Genomic DNA, 18,652 nt, shown 5'->3' with positions numbered 1-18,652 from the left:
TGTTTGAGTTTTTTGTTCTTGATGTTCAATTGATTATTCTTCTTACCTTTCATCTTGGATAAGATTGAGTCAATTTTAACTGAAAACCATTCGTTTACCTTTAAGATGATGATTGAAATTGTTTTTCATTGTTTTGATTGTTTCGATTAGTTGATTATGATTTTGATTCACTTTCAATTTGAATTTCAACTTTTGAATTGAATGATTAAGAAAGAATTAGAAAAATTATTAACAACTAAATCAATTTGATCACAAATTTTTAGTTTGTTTTTGTTTTCAATCTAATTGAATCCATGGAAACCAATTGTTTATTTTAATTCATCAACATTGTTAACAATAATATCTAATTTATTAAGAGTTTTAATTGTTGAGTGATTAGTTATTCTTTTTTTTATCAACTCGTTCAAATTATTAGGAAACAATTAATTATGAAGGTAAGTTTGATTTCCTTTTGATTGTAATCTATTGAAATTCAATGATCACGATCAATATTCTGGTTCACTATATTCACTATATCAATATTCACTTGTTTCAATTGTTTTTCTCGAGGCAAATGAGAAGTTCAAGATTATCGAGATTTAATTGTTCATTATTTTATATCATTATTATTAATCAGCGTGTATTCACTATACCTGAACGAACCCATGGTTCGGGTCCTGTGTTCATAATTTGGCAGCCGAATAAAGCAAGTCACCTGGTTACAATGGGCTATGATAATACGGTGATAATTCATGATCGACATGGAGATAAAATCGATACAATTAATTTACCAGGGTAATTAGAAGAGACGAAACAAACAATTAAGAGAAAGAAATTAAATTATTTTCTATTTTCTTTATCGTGCCTAGTCAGTGTACTGGACTTTCATGGGATGTTGAAGGTAATATTTTAGGTGCAATTAGTGATAAATCACCGATAATTTACCTTTGGGATTCGAGTGTCCATAAGATGTCCAGAGTTGACACCGGTGTTCGTGACATGTTAACCATGTTGGTTTGGTCAAAAAAAGATCATCTTCTTGCCGTTGGAACGAGTAAAGGAAATGTTCTAATTTATAATCATTCGAGTTCCCGAAAAGTTCCAATTTTGGGTAAACATGCCAAACGAATTACAACAGGTAAGGTGATCAAATTTAATCCAATTTCTATCAGTTCTAATTACGTTCATAATCATCTTCTTCTTTCAGGTGATTGGAGTGATACCAATTTATTGGCCTTAACCGGTGATGATCATATGTTGACAATTAGCAACTCTGAAGGTGATACACTTTACCAATGTCAACTTAAAGGTGAACCTTCATTTTTAACCTTTACCACAATTCAACCTCGAGATACAATTAATTCATCGACAGGTAATAATTGTGTTAGTTTAATTCTCAATAAGAAGAATCTATTTCTCCTGAGATTAACTGACATGGAGAATCCTTATATCATGAGTTTCCAAGAGAAATATGGTTCAGTTAAATCGTATCAATGGTTCGGTGAAGGTTATATTATCATTGGATTTTCGTGTGGACTTTTGGTAACCGTTTCAACTCACCAAACGGAATTGGGTCAAGAAATTTCGTCGGTCAGAGCTCATCAAGATTTCCTCAATGGAATCGCCGTTTCAACAAAGTCCAAAAAAGTCGCAACTTTTAGTGAAAATGTGTAAGTAAAATCTTCAATCAATTGACTGTTGATCTTCACAATTAACAAATGAATTTATGATCTTTCTGTTTAGAATAAAATTTTTCGATTTGAATCAATTGGAAGATACAAAATCAGTCCTGGTGATAGAAGATGAAAAATCAGTTGAATGGTTGGAATGGACCGACGATGGTCAACTTCTTGCAATGACCACTGCCTCTGGTGCCGTTCACGTTTATTTAACCAAATTAACAATAATTGGATCAACTTTCGGCTCTCGAGCCGCTTATTTATCATCATTACTTGAAGTAACTGTGGTCAATGTTTTAAATGAGACTAACGATGAAAATGTTTACGATGAAGATTCAACGGTCACTTTTAGAGTGGACATTGAGCCAAGTTTAATCGCTGTTGGACCATATCATGTAGTCGTATCGATAAACAATCGAGCTTGGTTTTATGCTCTAAATGAATCCACAGAATCGACAATATTACTCAAAGAGAAAGAATATTCGTCGATCGTAAAATCAATTGTTCTAAACGGTGATTATTCCGCTGCTCTTTTTACCAATGGTAAACTTCATCTTCACCTAATCGAAAGTGAAACTGGATCAGGATCAAGTTACGATCAACGAGAGGCCAAAATATTCAACGATAGTATGAGTTAATCAATTGGAGAAGAAAACAGAAACTCAATTTAATCAATTCACTTTATCTACCAACAGGTTCGACCTCCGATTCTGGTAAAATTAGTTCAATCTCATTGACGAACGATTTTCTCATCTATGCAACGGATTCTGGTTTCATTGAATTTTTCTCACTCGAAGATTGGTCCATGGTTAATGTTTATCGTCATCAAATTGGTGTACGTTTAATATCACCCGATTTAACTGGATTAAGAATAATTCTGGTTGATACAAGGAATCAAGTGCATTTATATAACGCTGTTACCGATGAATCTTTTATTCTTGACCAACCGGAAGACTTTCCAGTCTCCGTAAGGTCAATTCTTTGGGAATCTTATCATCCCAGTAAACACATATTCAGTTTAACGGATGATCGCAATTTGTGGCTTTACGCTTACGTTTCGGACTCACTTAAGGGAAAATCAATAGAATATGTTGAAAGAATTAAATTTCCCCTCGGGCAATATCCTCTTCTAATTCACAATGGTGTAATTCTCTGTCAAACTGAATCGGGGAAGACCTCGAATTTTATCCTTCCAAGTCACAATTGGGTCGGTGCTATGAAAGATATTAAATCGGGACACAAAACGATCGACATTTTATCGACCACTTTAAAGTTACGAAGATATTCCGATGCTTGGAACATTTGTAATTCTCTTAACGATCTTAATCTATGGAAAGCGTTTGGTCAACACGCTCTAAACGATTTGAACATTGACCTGGCTCGAAGGGTTTACCGTTGTATTGGAGACGCTGGTATGGTCCATTCATTAGAGAAATTGAATTACATTGAGGAGAAAAACTTAATTGCTGGAAATGTTTCCTTGTTTTTAAATCACTTTGATTTGGCACAGAAATTTTTTCTCTCTTCATCTAAACCATTAGAAGCTCTTGAAATGAGACAAAATCTTCAAGATTGGGATTCAGCTTTAGCTTTAGCCAATAGATTATCGCCATCGTCCATTCCAATAATTTCTCGGGAATACGCATCACAATTAGAGTTCCAAGGTGATTATCGATCAGCATTAGATTATTACGAAAAGGCACTAACAACATACGAAAATAATAACGATCAACAAATTACAACAAATCAAAATAACAAAGTGAGTAAAGTGAAATTAACATTGGAAAAATTGATTCAATCTAATTGGTGCTACAATCTGACAATCAATCAACCCAAAGAGTAGAGATAAGATTTTTACTCTTTAAATCAACCTTAATTGTTAACCTTCAGTGTTTGTGAGTTGATATTGATTTAGTTAATTGTTTTTCCTTTGTAGATCTGTAAAGCGGGAATCGCCAGAGCATCTTTGAGATGTGGTAACATTAAAAAAGGAGGTAAGTTCAATGATTGTGATGTTGTTGATCAGTTTTCTAATTTAATTGTTTTGTAATCAAGTTGAAGCTGCTTTGGAATTGGTTGATGACCATGAATTACACATTGAATGTGGTTCCATATTGGAATCGTTGAAACTTTATTCAGAAGCTGCTCAACTTTATGAACAGGGTGGTGATGGTGAAAAAGCGGCTAAATTATATTTGTCCGTTCGAAATACACGAAAAGTTGGACAATTGATCGATAAGTTTTCCTTAACTAATGTTGATATTCTTAATCAATATGGCCGAATCAAGGAAAGTCAAGGTGATTACAAAGAAGCGGTTAAAGCTTATCTAAGCTCTGGATTAACGATTGATTCGGTTCGTCTTCTTCTCGATAAGCTTAATAATCCAAGTGAAGCCGTTAGATTGGTAAAAGATTCTGGTAGTTTAGAAGGAGCTAAAATGATCGCTCGATTTTTCCAAAAGATCAACGATATCGAATCTGCGATTGAATTTCTAATCCTTTCCAAGTGTAACGATGAAGCTTTTCAATTAGCAACTTCAACAGGTAATGTTGATATTTTCGCTAATTTCTTACTTGATTTAACTGATCAGCAACAATCAAAAAACAATGGACCAGCTAAAGAGCCATTTGCAAGTAAATTGGTTGAAGATTTTAAAAGTTTGGCCATTTATTATGAGCAATCAAAAAACCCGTTGATGGCTGGTAAGTTTTACTGTTTATCGGGTAATTGTAGGAAAGGAGTTAAATTGTTATTACAATCAGCGACCATAACTGGTGATGTTGGTGAGGCAATTAAGATCGCTATTGATTTTGTCTCAATCAATCGTGATGATCAAGCGATTAGATATCTGATTGATTATCTTATGGGTGAACCTGATGGTGAACCAAAGGATTTCAAGTATCTATTCAGACTTTACATGGCGTTGGGACAGTTCAAAGACGCTGCTCGAACTGCGGTTATAATTGCGAAAGAAGAGCAATCAGCTGGTAATTATCGAAATGCTCATGATTTATTGTTTGGAATGTGTCAGGAATTAAGAAGACAGAAAATTAAAGTTCCAATGGAAATGGATTTAACTCTAATGCTTATTCATAGTTATCTCTTGGCAAAGGTAAGTCAATTTGGTCAATTTAATTGAATTGTTTCTCGATAATTGCTAATTGTTGAAATAATTTCCATTCAGACTTGGATTAAATTAGATGATCATCTTCGTAGTGCTCAACTTTTGATTAGAGTTTCAAATAACATCAGTAAATTTCCAACTCGTAAGTTGATCAATTCGATTTTGATGAGAATTCTAATAGATTATTATGATATTCTTGATTCTTTCTCATTCCAGATATTGTGCCGATATTAACAACGACAATTATTGAATGTCAACGAATTGGATTTAAAAAACAAGCACTACAATTTGCGAGCATGTTGATGAAGCCCGAATATCGAGATCAAATTGATTCTAAATTTCGAAGAAAATTTGAGACATTAGTTCGTAAATCAGCATCAATTAGACGAGAATCAGATGAAACCGGAGATTCGATCATTGGAAAATTAACTAATTGTCCTTATTGTGACGCTAAATTACTGGAAACTGAATTAATCTGCTTCGATTGTCGTAACAATATCCCTTTTTGTATTGCCACTGGTCATCACATAATTAAAGATGATTTAACTGTTTGTCCTTCATGTTCATTTCCAGCATTGAAAACAAACTTTATCAAGTAAGTTAAATTTTCCAATTTAATTTTTAACCATCACAATTAAATCACAACCATCAATATAATCAATATTTTCCAGGCTATTAAATCGTGAACCCGTTTGTCCAATGTGTGGATCGACAATTGATATTAAACAATTGGAAACCATTAAAGATATTACCAAAGTATTAAACCCAGAGCATGATAATTAAATCATCAAACTAATCACAAATTGCTCAACAACAACAACAACAACAAAGTTAATTGTTAATTTGAAATTTTATACATAAAATTGAAAACATTAAACTGATCACAATTAATGAGAAAAAAAATAACAATCCCAAACAAAAAGAGATTCATTTTCAATCAACAATTAAATCCTTATAGAAATCATATTAAAAAAACAGAACCAATTTAATTGTTACAATAAAATTTTCTAATTTAATTAAATTGTTCAAAATGAACAAAAATCAAAAGAATGACACATGAAGTCCAATGTTCCCCACCAGATGGCGCAACCAGAGAAGAACAATTTAGTTAAGTAACTGATCTTTACACCGCCAGGTTCATGTATAGAAAGTGGTGATTTTGGTTTGGTTGTTGACTTTTTTTTTGATTAGTAAATTGTTTTAATTTATTTGTTTCCAGGCCAAAAATAATATGATAAGTTGATATGCAGGAATTGATTTTACATTCGCCTGCTCATGGCGACCCTTGTGTTTATTATTGGCCCATTGATGACAAGGCCAGAGGTGAAGGTGCGCTTGAAATTATTGAGACCATCAAATGGGTTTGTGATGATTTCCCGGAAATGAAACTGGCCCTTGATAATCATATACTTTCTGGTTGTGATCTTAAAAGCTATGAAAGTATGAAAATTGTTTGTGATCGGTTTAATCGGGTAATTGCTTCAGTTCGTCAAATGGTAAGTCTATATTTGGACAAAATAGAACAACCATCAGTTTGATACCATTTTAATTTTCTTTCCTCGTACTTTTGGTTTTGTAATCTCATGAAAAAATCTCTTCTTTTCTCTTATACCTGATTTTTTTCTTCTTCTTCTTCTTCTCCTTCTTCTTTTTCTTTTTAACCCTCAACCCCCTTCTCACTGTGTGTGTAAACTTGTCCTGTCTTTCCTTTTTTTTCTTCTTATATTCTCTTTTAACTCTCTTCCCTCTTCTTTCTTTATCTACCTTTCTTTTCTTTTGTAACATTTTTAGAGAGCTGGAACATCTTTACCAGTTGCAGTACCTACTCGTCCATCTGTAGGCCTTCTGAGACACATTATCCAAAAAGCTTATAATCACGCGGTTACTGATCCTGATAAACTAAACAATTATGAACCCTTTTCACCTGAAGTTTATGGGGAAACCTCATTTGAATTTATAATGCAAATGATTGATCAAATATCCATCACAGAAAATGATGTTTTCATTGATCTGGGATCTGGTGTTGGTCAGGTTGTCTTACAAATAGCTGCCTCAACTAAAGCCAAAAAATGTATTGGTATCGAGAAAGCTGAAGTACCAACAATTTATGCCCAAGTAATTAGATTTGCATAATTTTTCCCTTTAATTTGATATCCATCTCTGTCCGTTCTAGTTTTCTCTTATTAACGTAATAATTACATTTGTGCTTTTTTTTATCGTAGCAATTGGAAAAATCGTTCAAATTTTGGATGCGCTGGTATGGTAAAGTATCTGGCGATTACGAGTTAGTAAGAGGTGACTTTTTCGAGGATAAATATAGAGAAATAATTACCAACGCTTCGTTCATTTTTGTGAATAACTTTGCATTTGGTCCAAATGTGGATCATATGTTAAAATTACTCTTCGCTGATCTCAAGGATGGTGCTCGAATAGTTTCATCAAAATCATTTTGTCCATCAAACTTTAGAATAACCGATCGTAATTTAAGTGGTATGCACACATCTTTGTTTACATTTTTTTCCTTTCTCTCTCTCTCATAAGCATGGAAGTACGAATCCCAATTCTCTTTCTCAATTAGTTTTTCCTACTTGATATCTCTCTCTATCTTCTCACTTTCTCTTTCTTATGTACGATATTGAGCATGTCAATCTCTCCCTCCTTGTCAAAACATCGTGATTCATACTTTGCCTCCATTCTCTGACCCCCGTTCTTATCCCTTTTTCTTATTTTCTCATCTTCATGCTCTCTACTATGTCCATGATGCGTAGATATTGCAACTATTTTACATGTTCGGGAAATCCAACCTATCAAAGGTTCCGTTTCTTGGACTGGTAAGCCTGTGTCTTACTATCATCACATTGTTGATCGACGTAAATTGGAAGACTATTTTCTCAACATGAGAGGCCCCAAAAAGGTAAGTACTGTCAATTATAATTTTCCATGTTTTTATTTTCTGTTGACATTTAATATCTACAATAAGTTATTCCTTCATAACGTCAAATACTGCACAGACTTTATCAACTAACGATTATGTCAACTAAATAATTTTTTTTTGCTAATTTGAAAAAAAATAATTTTCTTTTCTTTCTTTTCTTTCTTTTCTTCATTTTATCTTCAATTATTTATATAGCACCTGAATCGAAATCAATCAAACAACAATAGTAATAATAATAGTAGTAATAATACCACCACAAATAATAAAGATAATGTTCAGAATATAAGTAACAATAACATCACCGCCATAAATAGTAAAGACGATGATGAAATTGATCGTGCAATGAAAACTAATTGCAGTGATTCCAGTTCATCTGATGATTCAAATCAGAGTTTTAAAGATTCCAATCATGTTGGCCCAACGACTCGTAAAGCCTGGTCAGAATATTGTAATACAAAATATCGTGAAAATTCAAACTCTTCAAGTGGTAATACTCAACAGTCCAGCTCTAGTGAAACTGGTTACCATTCTGCTTCTCAGGTTCCAAATAATAATAGTACCAATAATATTCCCAATCGACCTGGAAGACCAAGGAAATATGGACCAGGAGTGGCTGCTGTCGTTCGTCGTGCAAATAAAACCAAAGCCGATAGCGAGGGACGTCGTCGACCTGGTAGACCGCGAAAAGATGGTGTAAAGAGTAAAAAGAATAAGAGAATAACATTTAACGGTTTGGATTTACTTCATGCTCAAACTGTTTTGAGTATTTCAAATTCTTCTGCTGTTAAAACGGGACCTGCGCCAGGATGTATTGATCAGAAATTAGATACTGTAAAAAAGTCTATGATCCCGCCACAATCTACTTCGTTAACTAAGACTCTTGGTCTTGGATTTGGACAATTTAACTCTTTTGAAATCAAAAATTCTGATCTCAAACCAAATCAGTTGCAAGAAGCATCAAGTACATTTCCAACGACAACAATACCACCGAATAATGTTTATACACCAAAAGAACAGCAAGAGCAAAGTATGGCTGTTGTCACTGATTTCGAGATAGAAGAAAGTGAGAATAAACCCTTAAATGATGTAAATAGTCCAGAATACAAACATTTAATGGATAATATTTCAACTTCATTGGATAATTTATTCGAGGAGCAAAAACGTCAGTTTATGAGTTTCATTTTACTTATGCAAACCCGTAATTTCAAAACCGATCTGCTTACCGAGATCGAAGCAGAAAAGGTATTTACCTCTTTTAAAAATTAATCTTTCATTTCTCTGATCGTATATTTCTACTTTTTTATGTATATATTAATTGTTTGGTATTCTTTTTTTGTTGTTTTTAATTGCAGAGAAAACGCTCTCATCATTTAGCACAAGTAGAAATCTTAGAACGAACTGTAAATGGATTACGAGAAAAAGGCGTTAACTTTTTAAAATCTCGACTGAGTGAATTAGATATAACTGCCGCTACTTCCGAAGAACTGGTAACTAAAGCCCGAGAAATAATCTGCCTTAATAAAGATCTCCAAGAACAGGTGAATACTTGTCAAGATCAAGTCAAGTACCTCGAGAATTTAAATTCAGCGTTAAAAAAGCATAAAAGTTATGATAACCTGATGCATGTAAATACCATGAAAACTAATCGCGGAATTATGGATACAAATTCACTTAAAGAAACTGCCAACCAGAAGGCAAACATCACCACTGCCATAGAAAAAAATTATTCAGATACTTTTCTGGTTAAAGATGTTCATCAGCAATCACAACACCATATTCAACACCCACCACCTCAACCAAATTCACATCATAAGCAACCACAAGTCCCACCACCACCACCATCAACACAACATCCCCATCACCATCAACAACAACAACAACAACAATCACTTCAACAACCAGTACAACCAAATCGAGCTCAATCTCAAGCAAATGTTGGATCATGTCGATTAATCAACATTGAGGAAAGAATGAAAAAGATGATAGTTGCAGCATTAAATGAGAATAAAGATACAAAAAAGGAGAGTCGGAAAAGGTCAAAATCGCTTAATGACAACAATAAGGCTGCTAAAATTGCCAATAGATGTAATGGAATTTACGATTTTGATGATGATGAACCTCCAAATGTAACACCAGAAACCGATTACCCCAGTAGATTGAAAGATTCTTCTAAACTTGTTCAGATGAAAGATGTTTCTATTACTCCCGTTCCTTCAACTGGACCAAGTCGAAAAGTATCTGAACCCCGTTCCTCTAACAAAGCTTCCAATTCCTCCAATAATCCACCAAGCGAAGATAAAAAGCCTATTTTACTAACATTCAAAATCGATCGTCGTGATAACAGTGCTATTGTTACTTCACCATCTATTTCACCAGAAAAATCCCCATCAAAAGCATCAAAAGACCTTGATGTTAATACAAAAAAGAAACATTTTTCACCCGAAAGAGTGAAAAAATCAAGGTAATTATATACATTATATTTATTTCTTTATGGAAATTATTTCTAATCATCATCTCTTTATTAAATATACACGAAAAGTTAATTTGTTAATAAAAACAAAACTGTTATACCAAATTTAATTAACTTTTGTTTTCTTCTTCCTTTCTCCGTTAGATCTCCGAAGTATAGTTCAATAGTACCCGAAACAAATGGTTCTGAGAAGCGGCCATCATTAATTATTAAATTTAATCACTCATCGATCCACATAAACAATCACACTCACGATAAATTAGATTCAACTGTTCACCAATCTAATTTAAAAAATGACAAACCACTTGATGGTAAGTCAATTTATGAATATGTAGATTTAAATACTCAAGCAGTTAAATTAGTAGAAAGTTTTATTTATCTAGTCAATTAAACTGATAATTAACCTTATTAATCTACTAATTATCAGCAAATAGTATCCACTTACATCTAATCATTAACCTACAATTGGAAATCAAATAAATGGAATACAAGTGGAAACCCTGAGAATATAAAGTCTCTTGTGAATGTCAAATGATTATATTAATTATCATTTTCTTGTCATTGGTCATTTATTTATAATCACCACAGATTAAGATGATTGGCTTCTTATGAGATTTTCACTCAAAAGCCAATGAGAATTAGTTTTATTTTGTCAACTACGCTTGAGATTAAATTGTACAATCAGCAAAAATGTAATCCTTTAATGCTAATTACGTGTAACTAATAACTGTTTTTCTTGTTTTTCTTATATTTAGTTTCGAGCAGATTAACATCATCGGCATTAACATCATCTTCACGTTATCATCATCATGATCAAGGAGTTGGTGGTCATAAATGGCAAGCAACGATCAGTAATTCATTTGATAAATTAGTAAAACTGGCCCATCAGCTTGACCAATCAACTTAATCATTATCAACCATGTTTCTCTTTTGTTGGATTTGATTATTTTAATCCTGTTTTTTTATAATAATCTAAGCATAATTATTATCATCAGCTGTTAATCATTTTAATTGCAAAGGATCAGAAACAAATCTAAGGCATAAAGAATAAGAAGAAAGAGGAAATTGATGTTTTTCTCACTGCCAATTAGTTTAATTTTATCTCTCAAGTTCAATTATTGACTATTCTCTGTTTGTTTACTTGTTGATGACACAATTAACGAGAAAGAAAAAGTTTTAACAAAAAATGTAAATCGTGAATATCAAACATGATTATTATAACAATTCGAGAGATAGTTAACTATTTATTGTTTTAAATTGATGTAAAGGTAAATTGTAAAAGCCAAACATCTTCTTCCACCAAAACCATCAAATGTATTATTATCATCGTCTCTTAAATTAAACACAAAATATCACAATTATTATATAAATTACGATGATAACATTGATTAACTGTTACTCTGTCAAACTAATCATATGGTTGGTAAGTAACAATTACAATGAGAATTAAGATGAAACCGATTCATTGGAACTGCAACAATTAACATAACAATCATAATCCTATTAAAAGGAAGTTAATTGATTATTGATCACAATCGAAAGTGGATCAATGACTTTTCCTTTAATTTTCCTTAGATGTTGATGATTAATCGAAGATGATGAGTCAACATCTTGTACGTTTTTCCTCATCCATTATAATTATCATCAGAATCATTGATTAGATTAATTTAACTCTTTTCTACTTTTCAATTGAATGCATAAAGATCACAATCTAAATTAATATCGTTGAATAAGTGATTTAATTTTGCTTCCATTTTGAATTGAGTTTTAGATTCAAATAAATGAATTTCTTTTGAGAAAATGGAAAATTTTCTTATAAAAAAAGGAATCGGTTCTATTATTGTTCAAGAAAAATGATCATGATAATGAATAAGAATGGAGATTATGATTGTGATAGAAAGAGAAGAGTGTGAGAAGAGAAATAGGATGAGGATGATAAATTCGAAGATGAAAAAAAGACTGGGAGTGAAAATAATACACGAAGAAGTGAATATAAAGGAATCTGTTTTAACATCGCATTTGTGTTCATCTCTTCACCTTTGGATGATAAAAGGGAGTGCATGTCTATTTGATGATGATGAAAGGGAAATACCAGAAGATGAGGATGAGGATGGAGATGAAGATGAAGATGATGAGTAAAAAATGTTGGATCAATAAAAGTAGAGTTTAAGAGGAATGATATTGGGATGGAGAAGAGAGAGAGAGAGAGATGAGGATGGAGATGGAGAGAAGATGATTATGATATAAATAGAGGAAAAGAAAGAGAGAAGATGAAAATTAAAGTGACCCCGCGAAGTTAAACTCGAAGCATTTCAATGGATCGATAATCTCCATCCGAATGTAACCATAGAAATGGTGGAGAATTTTTCTTACCCAGAAGCAAGTGTACAGAGACTTCGAGGATGATATTGAACATGATGACGAAGACGAAGATGATGATTAAATGTCGACAGTAAATATCGAAAGTGATACTTTGATCATCGAAAGAGAAACTGAATCATTCCATTGTCATGCCCTTTTCTTTCTCGAATTCATCGAATTTTCTTCCAACAATAATCTTAACCTTTTTTTGCTCGAAAAAAAAAGTTCATCTCAAGATTTAGAAACAGAATTTTCAATCAATCTGATTATAAATTGTGTAAACCAATTGACGACCTTTTGATTCTGTTAATTGTGATTACTTACAAGATCTTTGATTCTTACGATAATTGATAATCTCCCTCATCCAATTCTGGTTCCTACTCGATTAAAATCATCTTCTTTTTGTTATTATTGTTACGATTCCAAATTTAATTATTTCGTTTAATTGTTTCTCCTCAAATAATCATTCATTTAATCATATTAATTGCCCTCAAAACTACTGATCAACTCTCTAATTGTGCTAAATTAATTTTCATTTGTCTTCGTTAATCAAACTTGACCAGCCTTCCAATTTCAACGTCGCCAATGTCTCTTTCTTTGATTTACTTTAATTGTTGTTGATTGTAATCATAATTTACCTATTCTATTGGTAATTGGAGATAGTTAATAATCATAAGATTAACTTTGATTGTTAACATTTTTGATTAAAAAGGTTGAATCTAAATTGATGATCTAAGCATGATTGTCAATCAGTAACAATAATCCAACTAAACGTAACCTTTACAATTGTGTGTTTGTGAATTAACCAAGAGTAAGGTTATTTAATAATCTACAATTAACTTTTTAATTACTATGATTAAAGATTTGTGGTTCATCTTAATTTTGATCAAAACAATTAAAAACCCGATTCAACCCAAAATCAACAAAGTAAAGAAAATCCCATTAACATAATAACCTTTTAATTGTGACTTTTAATCACTTTTTGTTTTTCTCACACAAACAATTATCATCACAAGTGTTAATTATCAATGTGCCGGTTATCAACAATTGATTAACTATCATAATAATAATCAATATTATCAACAAGCAAAAAGTGACCAGATCAAGTGGTTTGACCAATACAATTTAAGGTAACCCTTTTGTTTTTAAGAAGCAAACAAAAAGAGTCTCGTTGATTTTGATTAACTAATCAATTGGGAAATTAGTTTACATCAAACCATTAGAATCAAGTGAAGAAGAGGAAAACAAAAGTTACCCAACTAATTAACTAATCATGGGAATGATAATGAGCATTTCCCGTGATCGTAAGATGGTCGTTTATGCCGATGGTTCTGGAACTGGTCCAGTCGCTGGTTTCGATCTGAACAATTACAATTTTAACGATCGACATTCGGGTAAAATTAAACTATCAAAAGGATTGATTGATAATAACCCAAATGAGGCTAAAAGTAAATCACATAATCAACAAACTAACAACAATCAACAGCGAGAAACCAAAAAACACTCAATCTTCATTTCAGCGCTGAATTTGGGTAAACACTTAAGCATTGCTACCAAAAAGAAGGCTGAAAAAGCGGCAAATAAACACGATAAAGAGAAGGAGAAAATGTCAATTGATAAGAAAGGATCAAATAAATTGTTAAATAGCAACAACAATCAACAACAATCGTCAACAATTAACCAAAATAACAATAATAATAATAATAATCGCCATTCAAGCAACAACAACAACAACAATAGTAAAGATAATAATTTGAATACCATAAACAATAATAATAATTCAATTAGTCCATTGGATTGTGTTGATAATTTAATCCATAATCATAATACTAATCATAATCATCCATTGGTCAGTGAAAATAATACTCGTAATTCAATGTCCAAATCATTGTCGTGTTACAATTTGAAATCGGGATTAACAACAAATAACATTGAAATTGTGAAAAATTGCTCTAAAGATATTGGACAATTAACTAATAACAATAATAATAATCTAAATAATAACAATTTAAATGAAAACATTGGTTACAATTTTAAGGAATCAAAAGGAATTGAAAATATGAGGATGAACAAGAAAAGAAATGGATTCTTATCAACATCTAATCAACTCGCTGTTCCCTTAATTAATTCATCAACAAACGTTTCCACGATATCAACATCATCATCATCATCAACAACAACGTCAACAACATCTTCAATTTCATCAATTATCACCAACAAATTAACAACAATTAGTAACAATAATCACAATCGTAACGATATCATCATGCCTAATATCACATTAGGCCGATCCATTGGTCCACCCTTACCACCAAAACCAACAATCTTATTGTCCAAAAACTCAATCCGACCAAGTTGTACCTCCTATTTACCTAATCCATCAACAACCCTACGAAACGGGATTACGTTAACTAACAACAATATAATTAACAGTAATCAAAATAATCAAAATGAACCAAACCGGATAAGCCCAAGAAAAAACTTAAAGAAAACAGTAATCCAAGTAAGTTAATCCAATTGTTAATTACTCTTAATCCCAACTAGAGTATCAATCGTTGAATAGATTAATATAGTTACTCAATCAAAGGTTTCGTTGGTTAGTTAATTGTTGTTGAAAATTTGTTTTTTTCTTCAATAACTATTGAGACCAAGGATAAATTGTTAATATTATTATTCAGGTTCTGATTCACATTTAGTTCAGATTAATATTTTTGTTGATTGTGATTAAAAATAGCAAAATCGGAAATGTTAGTGATTAAATTGTGTATGTGTGTTGAGGATTAACCAGATTAATTAATCATATACTTTTGAGATATTATTTGTTTTGTTTTTTGTTTTTATATAACTATTAACATGGACACAATTAGTAAATCCTCAAGTTAATCAATATTATTATTCACATTCATGAGTAGTAATTTAATTCATCTGAGTCTGATCAACAATCAGACTTTTTTTTGTAATCGTATTATTATTATTATTAGTTGATGACAATTCTCAGTGGGAGTGATAGCAACAACTCCCAATCACTTTGACGAATTAACAATTAATTAATTGAACATTTTAATCATCATTTAAATGATAATCTTGTTGATCCATTGAATTGAAAAAAGAAGTAAAAAAAAGTCTTAAATTGAATTGATCTAATCTCCATTAGAAAATGTACCTTGAATATATTTAAGAATTTAATTAGTAATTTTCTTAATTCTCTCATTTCTTCTTAATCATTTGTAATCTAATTTAGTGAATTATGTGTAAGATAATTAACTAAATTTGTCTCAATCACTTTTTTCATCTTATTATTCAGCTCTACTACTTTTGGGAGTATTGATAATCAAATCTGATGACTTGATATTAGAACGAGAAAAAAAAACTTTCATTTAGATTGATAATCATTGGATTAACTATTATGATGATTTGCTTAATGACCTTAATCAACCTTGATTACTATTCTGGTATTAGACCACTTATCACATCTAATTGTGGAAATGATTAAGATGATGATGATGACAATGAAGGAAATTGCGTGACACCCAAAAATGAACTTGAATTCAGATACAAAATGGTAAATTGTTATTAAGAACAAGGTTACAATCCAATGTATTATAATAATTAGTTTGGACGAAAAAAAAATCAGGTAACAATTAGGATAATGATGAATTAACATGGTGACAAATAGATTCACCATTGAGCAGATTTGATTATTGAAAATCAATCGTAATTTATGGTTAGACGTTTATAACAATTTCCATTAGAAAATGAAAATATTGATTCTCTTTAAATTTACTATCATTTATTAGCTGGAAAAGTGTCATTATATTGATTGATCTGTTATTAAATGTTCACCTTTTAAATTTGTCAAGTTAATTGTTAACTGTTCTGTCGAGAAAATAATTAATCATTTCTGATAGTGATGAAAATAAGGCAGAAAAGCACATAATCAATATTGATTAACTTTGCCATCTATTGACTAGAAGATTTGAAACTTTTTCTATTGATAATCCGATGCTAATTATCATTTCTTTGTTTCTTAATTGCTAATCATTTCCATTTCATTTAAGGCTTCAACGTCTGAATTACTCCGTTGTCTTGGTGATTTCTTATTGAAACGATGTCCAAAATTGAAAAGCTTTCAATCGGGCGATGCAGTTATGTGGCTACGAGCCGTTGACCGATCGCTACTCTTACAAGGATGGCAGGTAAGTGTTGGAACAATTAGTTAATCGTTTGGAATTTGGTCTTGTTTTCTGCTTGATTGTGACGATTAATTTCTGTCTTTTCTGTCTCTCTCTTAATCCAGGATATTGCTTTCATTAATCCAGCCAATGTTGTATTCCTTTATATGCTTTTGAAAGAGTTAATCAGAGAGGATGTTGACTCTGAATGTGAACTTCAAGCGACAGTTTTAACTTGTCTTTATCTTTCATATGCTTACATGGGAAATGAAATATCTTATCCATTGAAACCTTTCCTGGTGGAAACTGATAATAAGGATAAATTCTGGGATCGATGTTTACTCATAATCAATATGCTCAGTGGTAAAATGCTACGAATCAACAGTGAGCCAGCATTTTTTACCGAAATATTTACAGAACTCAAAGGTTGCCAATTCTCAAATGGACATATACTCAATGGATATTAACTCTATTCAATTAACATTCCGATTAAATTAACTCATGTATTTTTCCTGTTTCCATGATGATCATGGTCAATCAACACTAACAACTCTCTTCCTCTCTTTCTCTCTCTCTCTTCATTAGTTAAACCGTTAATCTCAACGATTGACCTTCCAAAGTGTTAATTGTATTAGTTAAGCTTTTACCCGTTAATCAATCAGAGAGAGAGAGAAAGAGACAGAGATGACCTAATGTAACTAATTAACCTTTTTCTGTCTAATTGTTCAAGGGACTGCTCAATCTAATCTATTAATTTAATATCTCCCAAAAATCATTATCAATTTTCATCTAATAATTTACACAATTCAATTATTGTGACTTGATTTTAATCTCATGTTCAATCATCATGATTAATAATTGTTCATCTATGATATTTGAACCTGAAGTTAAATGATTGGTCACTTGAAGGTCAGTGCAATGATCATGAAATCAATATAATTCAATTGGTTTAACTAATACGAAAATCCAATTGATTGAGAAAATTAATTTCCTGATTTTCCTCTTCCAATAATAACCAAATTAACCTGATTTGAAAGGTCCCATTAATTTAAGAAAGTTATACAATTAATTTTGACAATTACGAGCGACGATCAAATCAGATCATTATGGAAACTGGAAACAACCATATATACATGATAATAATACATGAATATGTGTTATATTGATTGATTAGTTAATCATCTTGATTAACTGATCATAAAGATAATCTCAACATGTAAAGTACTCAATGAAATAATTGAGATTAACAAGAAAACTGAAATCATTAAACGTTAATTCAGTTTGTTCAAATGATTTAAATTTCAAATTAAATCATAAAATCAAATCTAAAATTCAAAATCTTCTGATTGTTTAACTAATCATTAAGCTAATCACACAATTAATTCACACATAATTAAATATATAAAAACTACAGCACTCAAATTAATGAAGCTGATTAGTTGTAAATTTCATTTGATTTGCTAAATAAAAGTTGATCTAAATTGAATCAATAATCATGATTGTAATTAACTTTTCCTTTCATCATTTTCCTCAATCATTTAATTGTATTAACTCAATGATGATGATTATAAATGTTATAACTTTTCACTTGTTGTCTTTTTTAGTCATTTAATTGTTGATTAACCATCTAAGGGTAATTGTCAGGGTGGATCTGAATCAGATGAATTGCTAAATTAACTGAGAGAGAGAGAGGGAATAATTAATTGTTTATCCCTTCCAACAATTGATACGCAATTGAATCAACTAATAAATTACAATAAGAGACAGAAATAGCTGTTTAATGATCAAAACCAAATTAAAACCTTGATTAACATTGAAAGACAAACAAATGATTAAGAGCTTGATTATCTTGATTATTATCAAACACTCAAAACTATTAATAATTAATCAACATTTACTAATTCAATTATGTTATTAATATTTTTCACTTT

General features: G+C 31.3%; 3 protein-coding genes across 4 annotated transcripts; all 3 read left to right on the top strand.

Annotated features, from left to right (window-relative positions):
- The first annotated feature begins 62 nt into the window (after positions 1-62).
- On the top strand, positions 63-5,887 carry LOC128394553 (WD repeat-containing protein 19-like). Of its 2 annotated transcripts, XM_053354879.1 has the most exons (11): positions 63-434; positions 617-774; positions 849-1,117; positions 1,187-1,649; positions 1,723-2,285; positions 2,354-3,417; positions 3,595-3,652; positions 3,714-4,771; positions 4,844-4,925; positions 5,000-5,378; positions 5,455-5,887. In XM_053354879.1, the coding sequence occupies exons 1-11, from the start codon at positions 429-431 to the stop codon at positions 5,564-5,566; spliced, it is 4,212 nt and encodes a 1,403-aa protein (XP_053210854.1). In that variant the 5' UTR covers positions 63-428; the 3' UTR covers positions 5,567-5,887. The 2 variants fall into 2 exon arrangements, with proteins under 2 accessions (XP_053210854.1, XP_053210855.1); XM_053354880.1 differs by lacking the exon at positions 63-434 and having other exon boundaries at positions 635-774; positions 853-1,117.
- Positions 5,888-5,925: 38 nt separating this feature from the next.
- LOC128394554 (histone-lysine N-methyltransferase, H3 lysine-79 specific-like) lies at positions 5,926-11,561 on the top strand. The gene is made up of 8 exons (XM_053354881.1): positions 5,926-6,279; positions 6,575-6,898; positions 7,006-7,273; positions 7,552-7,697; positions 7,914-8,960; positions 9,071-10,179; positions 10,333-10,499; positions 10,944-11,561. The coding sequence occupies exons 1-8, from the start codon at positions 6,028-6,030 to the stop codon at positions 11,093-11,095; spliced, it is 3,465 nt and encodes a 1,154-aa protein (XP_053210856.1). The 5' UTR covers positions 5,926-6,027; the 3' UTR covers positions 11,096-11,561.
- A 949-nt stretch (positions 11,562-12,510) lies between these two features.
- LOC128394599 (cyclin-dependent kinase 5 activator 1-like) lies at positions 12,511-18,214 on the top strand. Its single transcript, XM_053354939.1, has 3 exons — positions 12,511-15,052; positions 16,608-16,745; positions 16,847-18,214. Exons 1-3 carry the CDS (start codon positions 13,823-13,825, stop codon positions 17,186-17,188), a joined length of 1,710 nt encoding a protein of 569 aa, XP_053210914.1. The 5' UTR covers positions 12,511-13,822; the 3' UTR covers positions 17,189-18,214.
- Positions 18,215-18,652: the final 438 nt, after the last annotated feature.

The sequence above is a fragment of the Panonychus citri genome, unplaced genomic scaffold (assembly GCF_014898815.1).
Source record: "Panonychus citri isolate SS breed McGregor unplaced genomic scaffold, ASM1489881v1 Contig00140, whole genome shotgun sequence".
NCBI classification, from domain to species: Eukaryota; Metazoa; Arthropoda; class Arachnida; order Trombidiformes; family Tetranychidae; genus Panonychus; species Panonychus citri.
Note: the sequence above shows the minus strand (reverse complement) of the source record. Positions and strands in the feature narration are given on the sequence as shown.

Bases quoted from the DNA above. Each gene is read 5' to 3' on its own strand.
- LOC128394554 (XM_053354881.1), top strand. From the start codon at position 6,028: ATGCAGGAATTGATTTTACATTCGCCTGCTCATGGCGACCCTTGTGTT. The intron at 6,899-7,005 runs GTAATTAGATTT...TTTTTATCGTAG, and splicing joins TACCAACAATTTATGCCCAA to CAATTGGAAAAATCGTTCAA. The intron at 8,961-9,070 runs GTATTTACCTCT...TTTTAATTGCAG, and splicing joins CCGAGATCGAAGCAGAAAAG to AGAAAACGCTCTCATCATTT.
- LOC128394553 (XM_053354879.1), top strand. The intron at 2,286-2,353 runs GTATGAGTTAAT...ATCTACCAACAG, and splicing joins GGCCAAAATATTCAACGATA to GTTCGACCTCCGATTCTGGT. The intron at 4,926-4,999 runs GTAAGTTGATCA...TTCTCATTCCAG, and splicing joins CATCAGTAAATTTCCAACTC to ATATTGTGCCGATATTAACA.
- LOC128394599 (XM_053354939.1), top strand. From the start codon at position 13,823: ATGGGAATGATAATGAGCATTTCCCGTGATCGTAAGATGGTCGTTTAT. The intron at 15,053-16,607 runs GTAAGTTAATCC...ATTTCATTTAAG, and splicing joins TAAAGAAAACAGTAATCCAA to GCTTCAACGTCTGAATTACT. The intron at 16,746-16,846 runs GTAAGTGTTGGA...CTCTTAATCCAG, and splicing joins TACTCTTACAAGGATGGCAG to GATATTGCTTTCATTAATCC.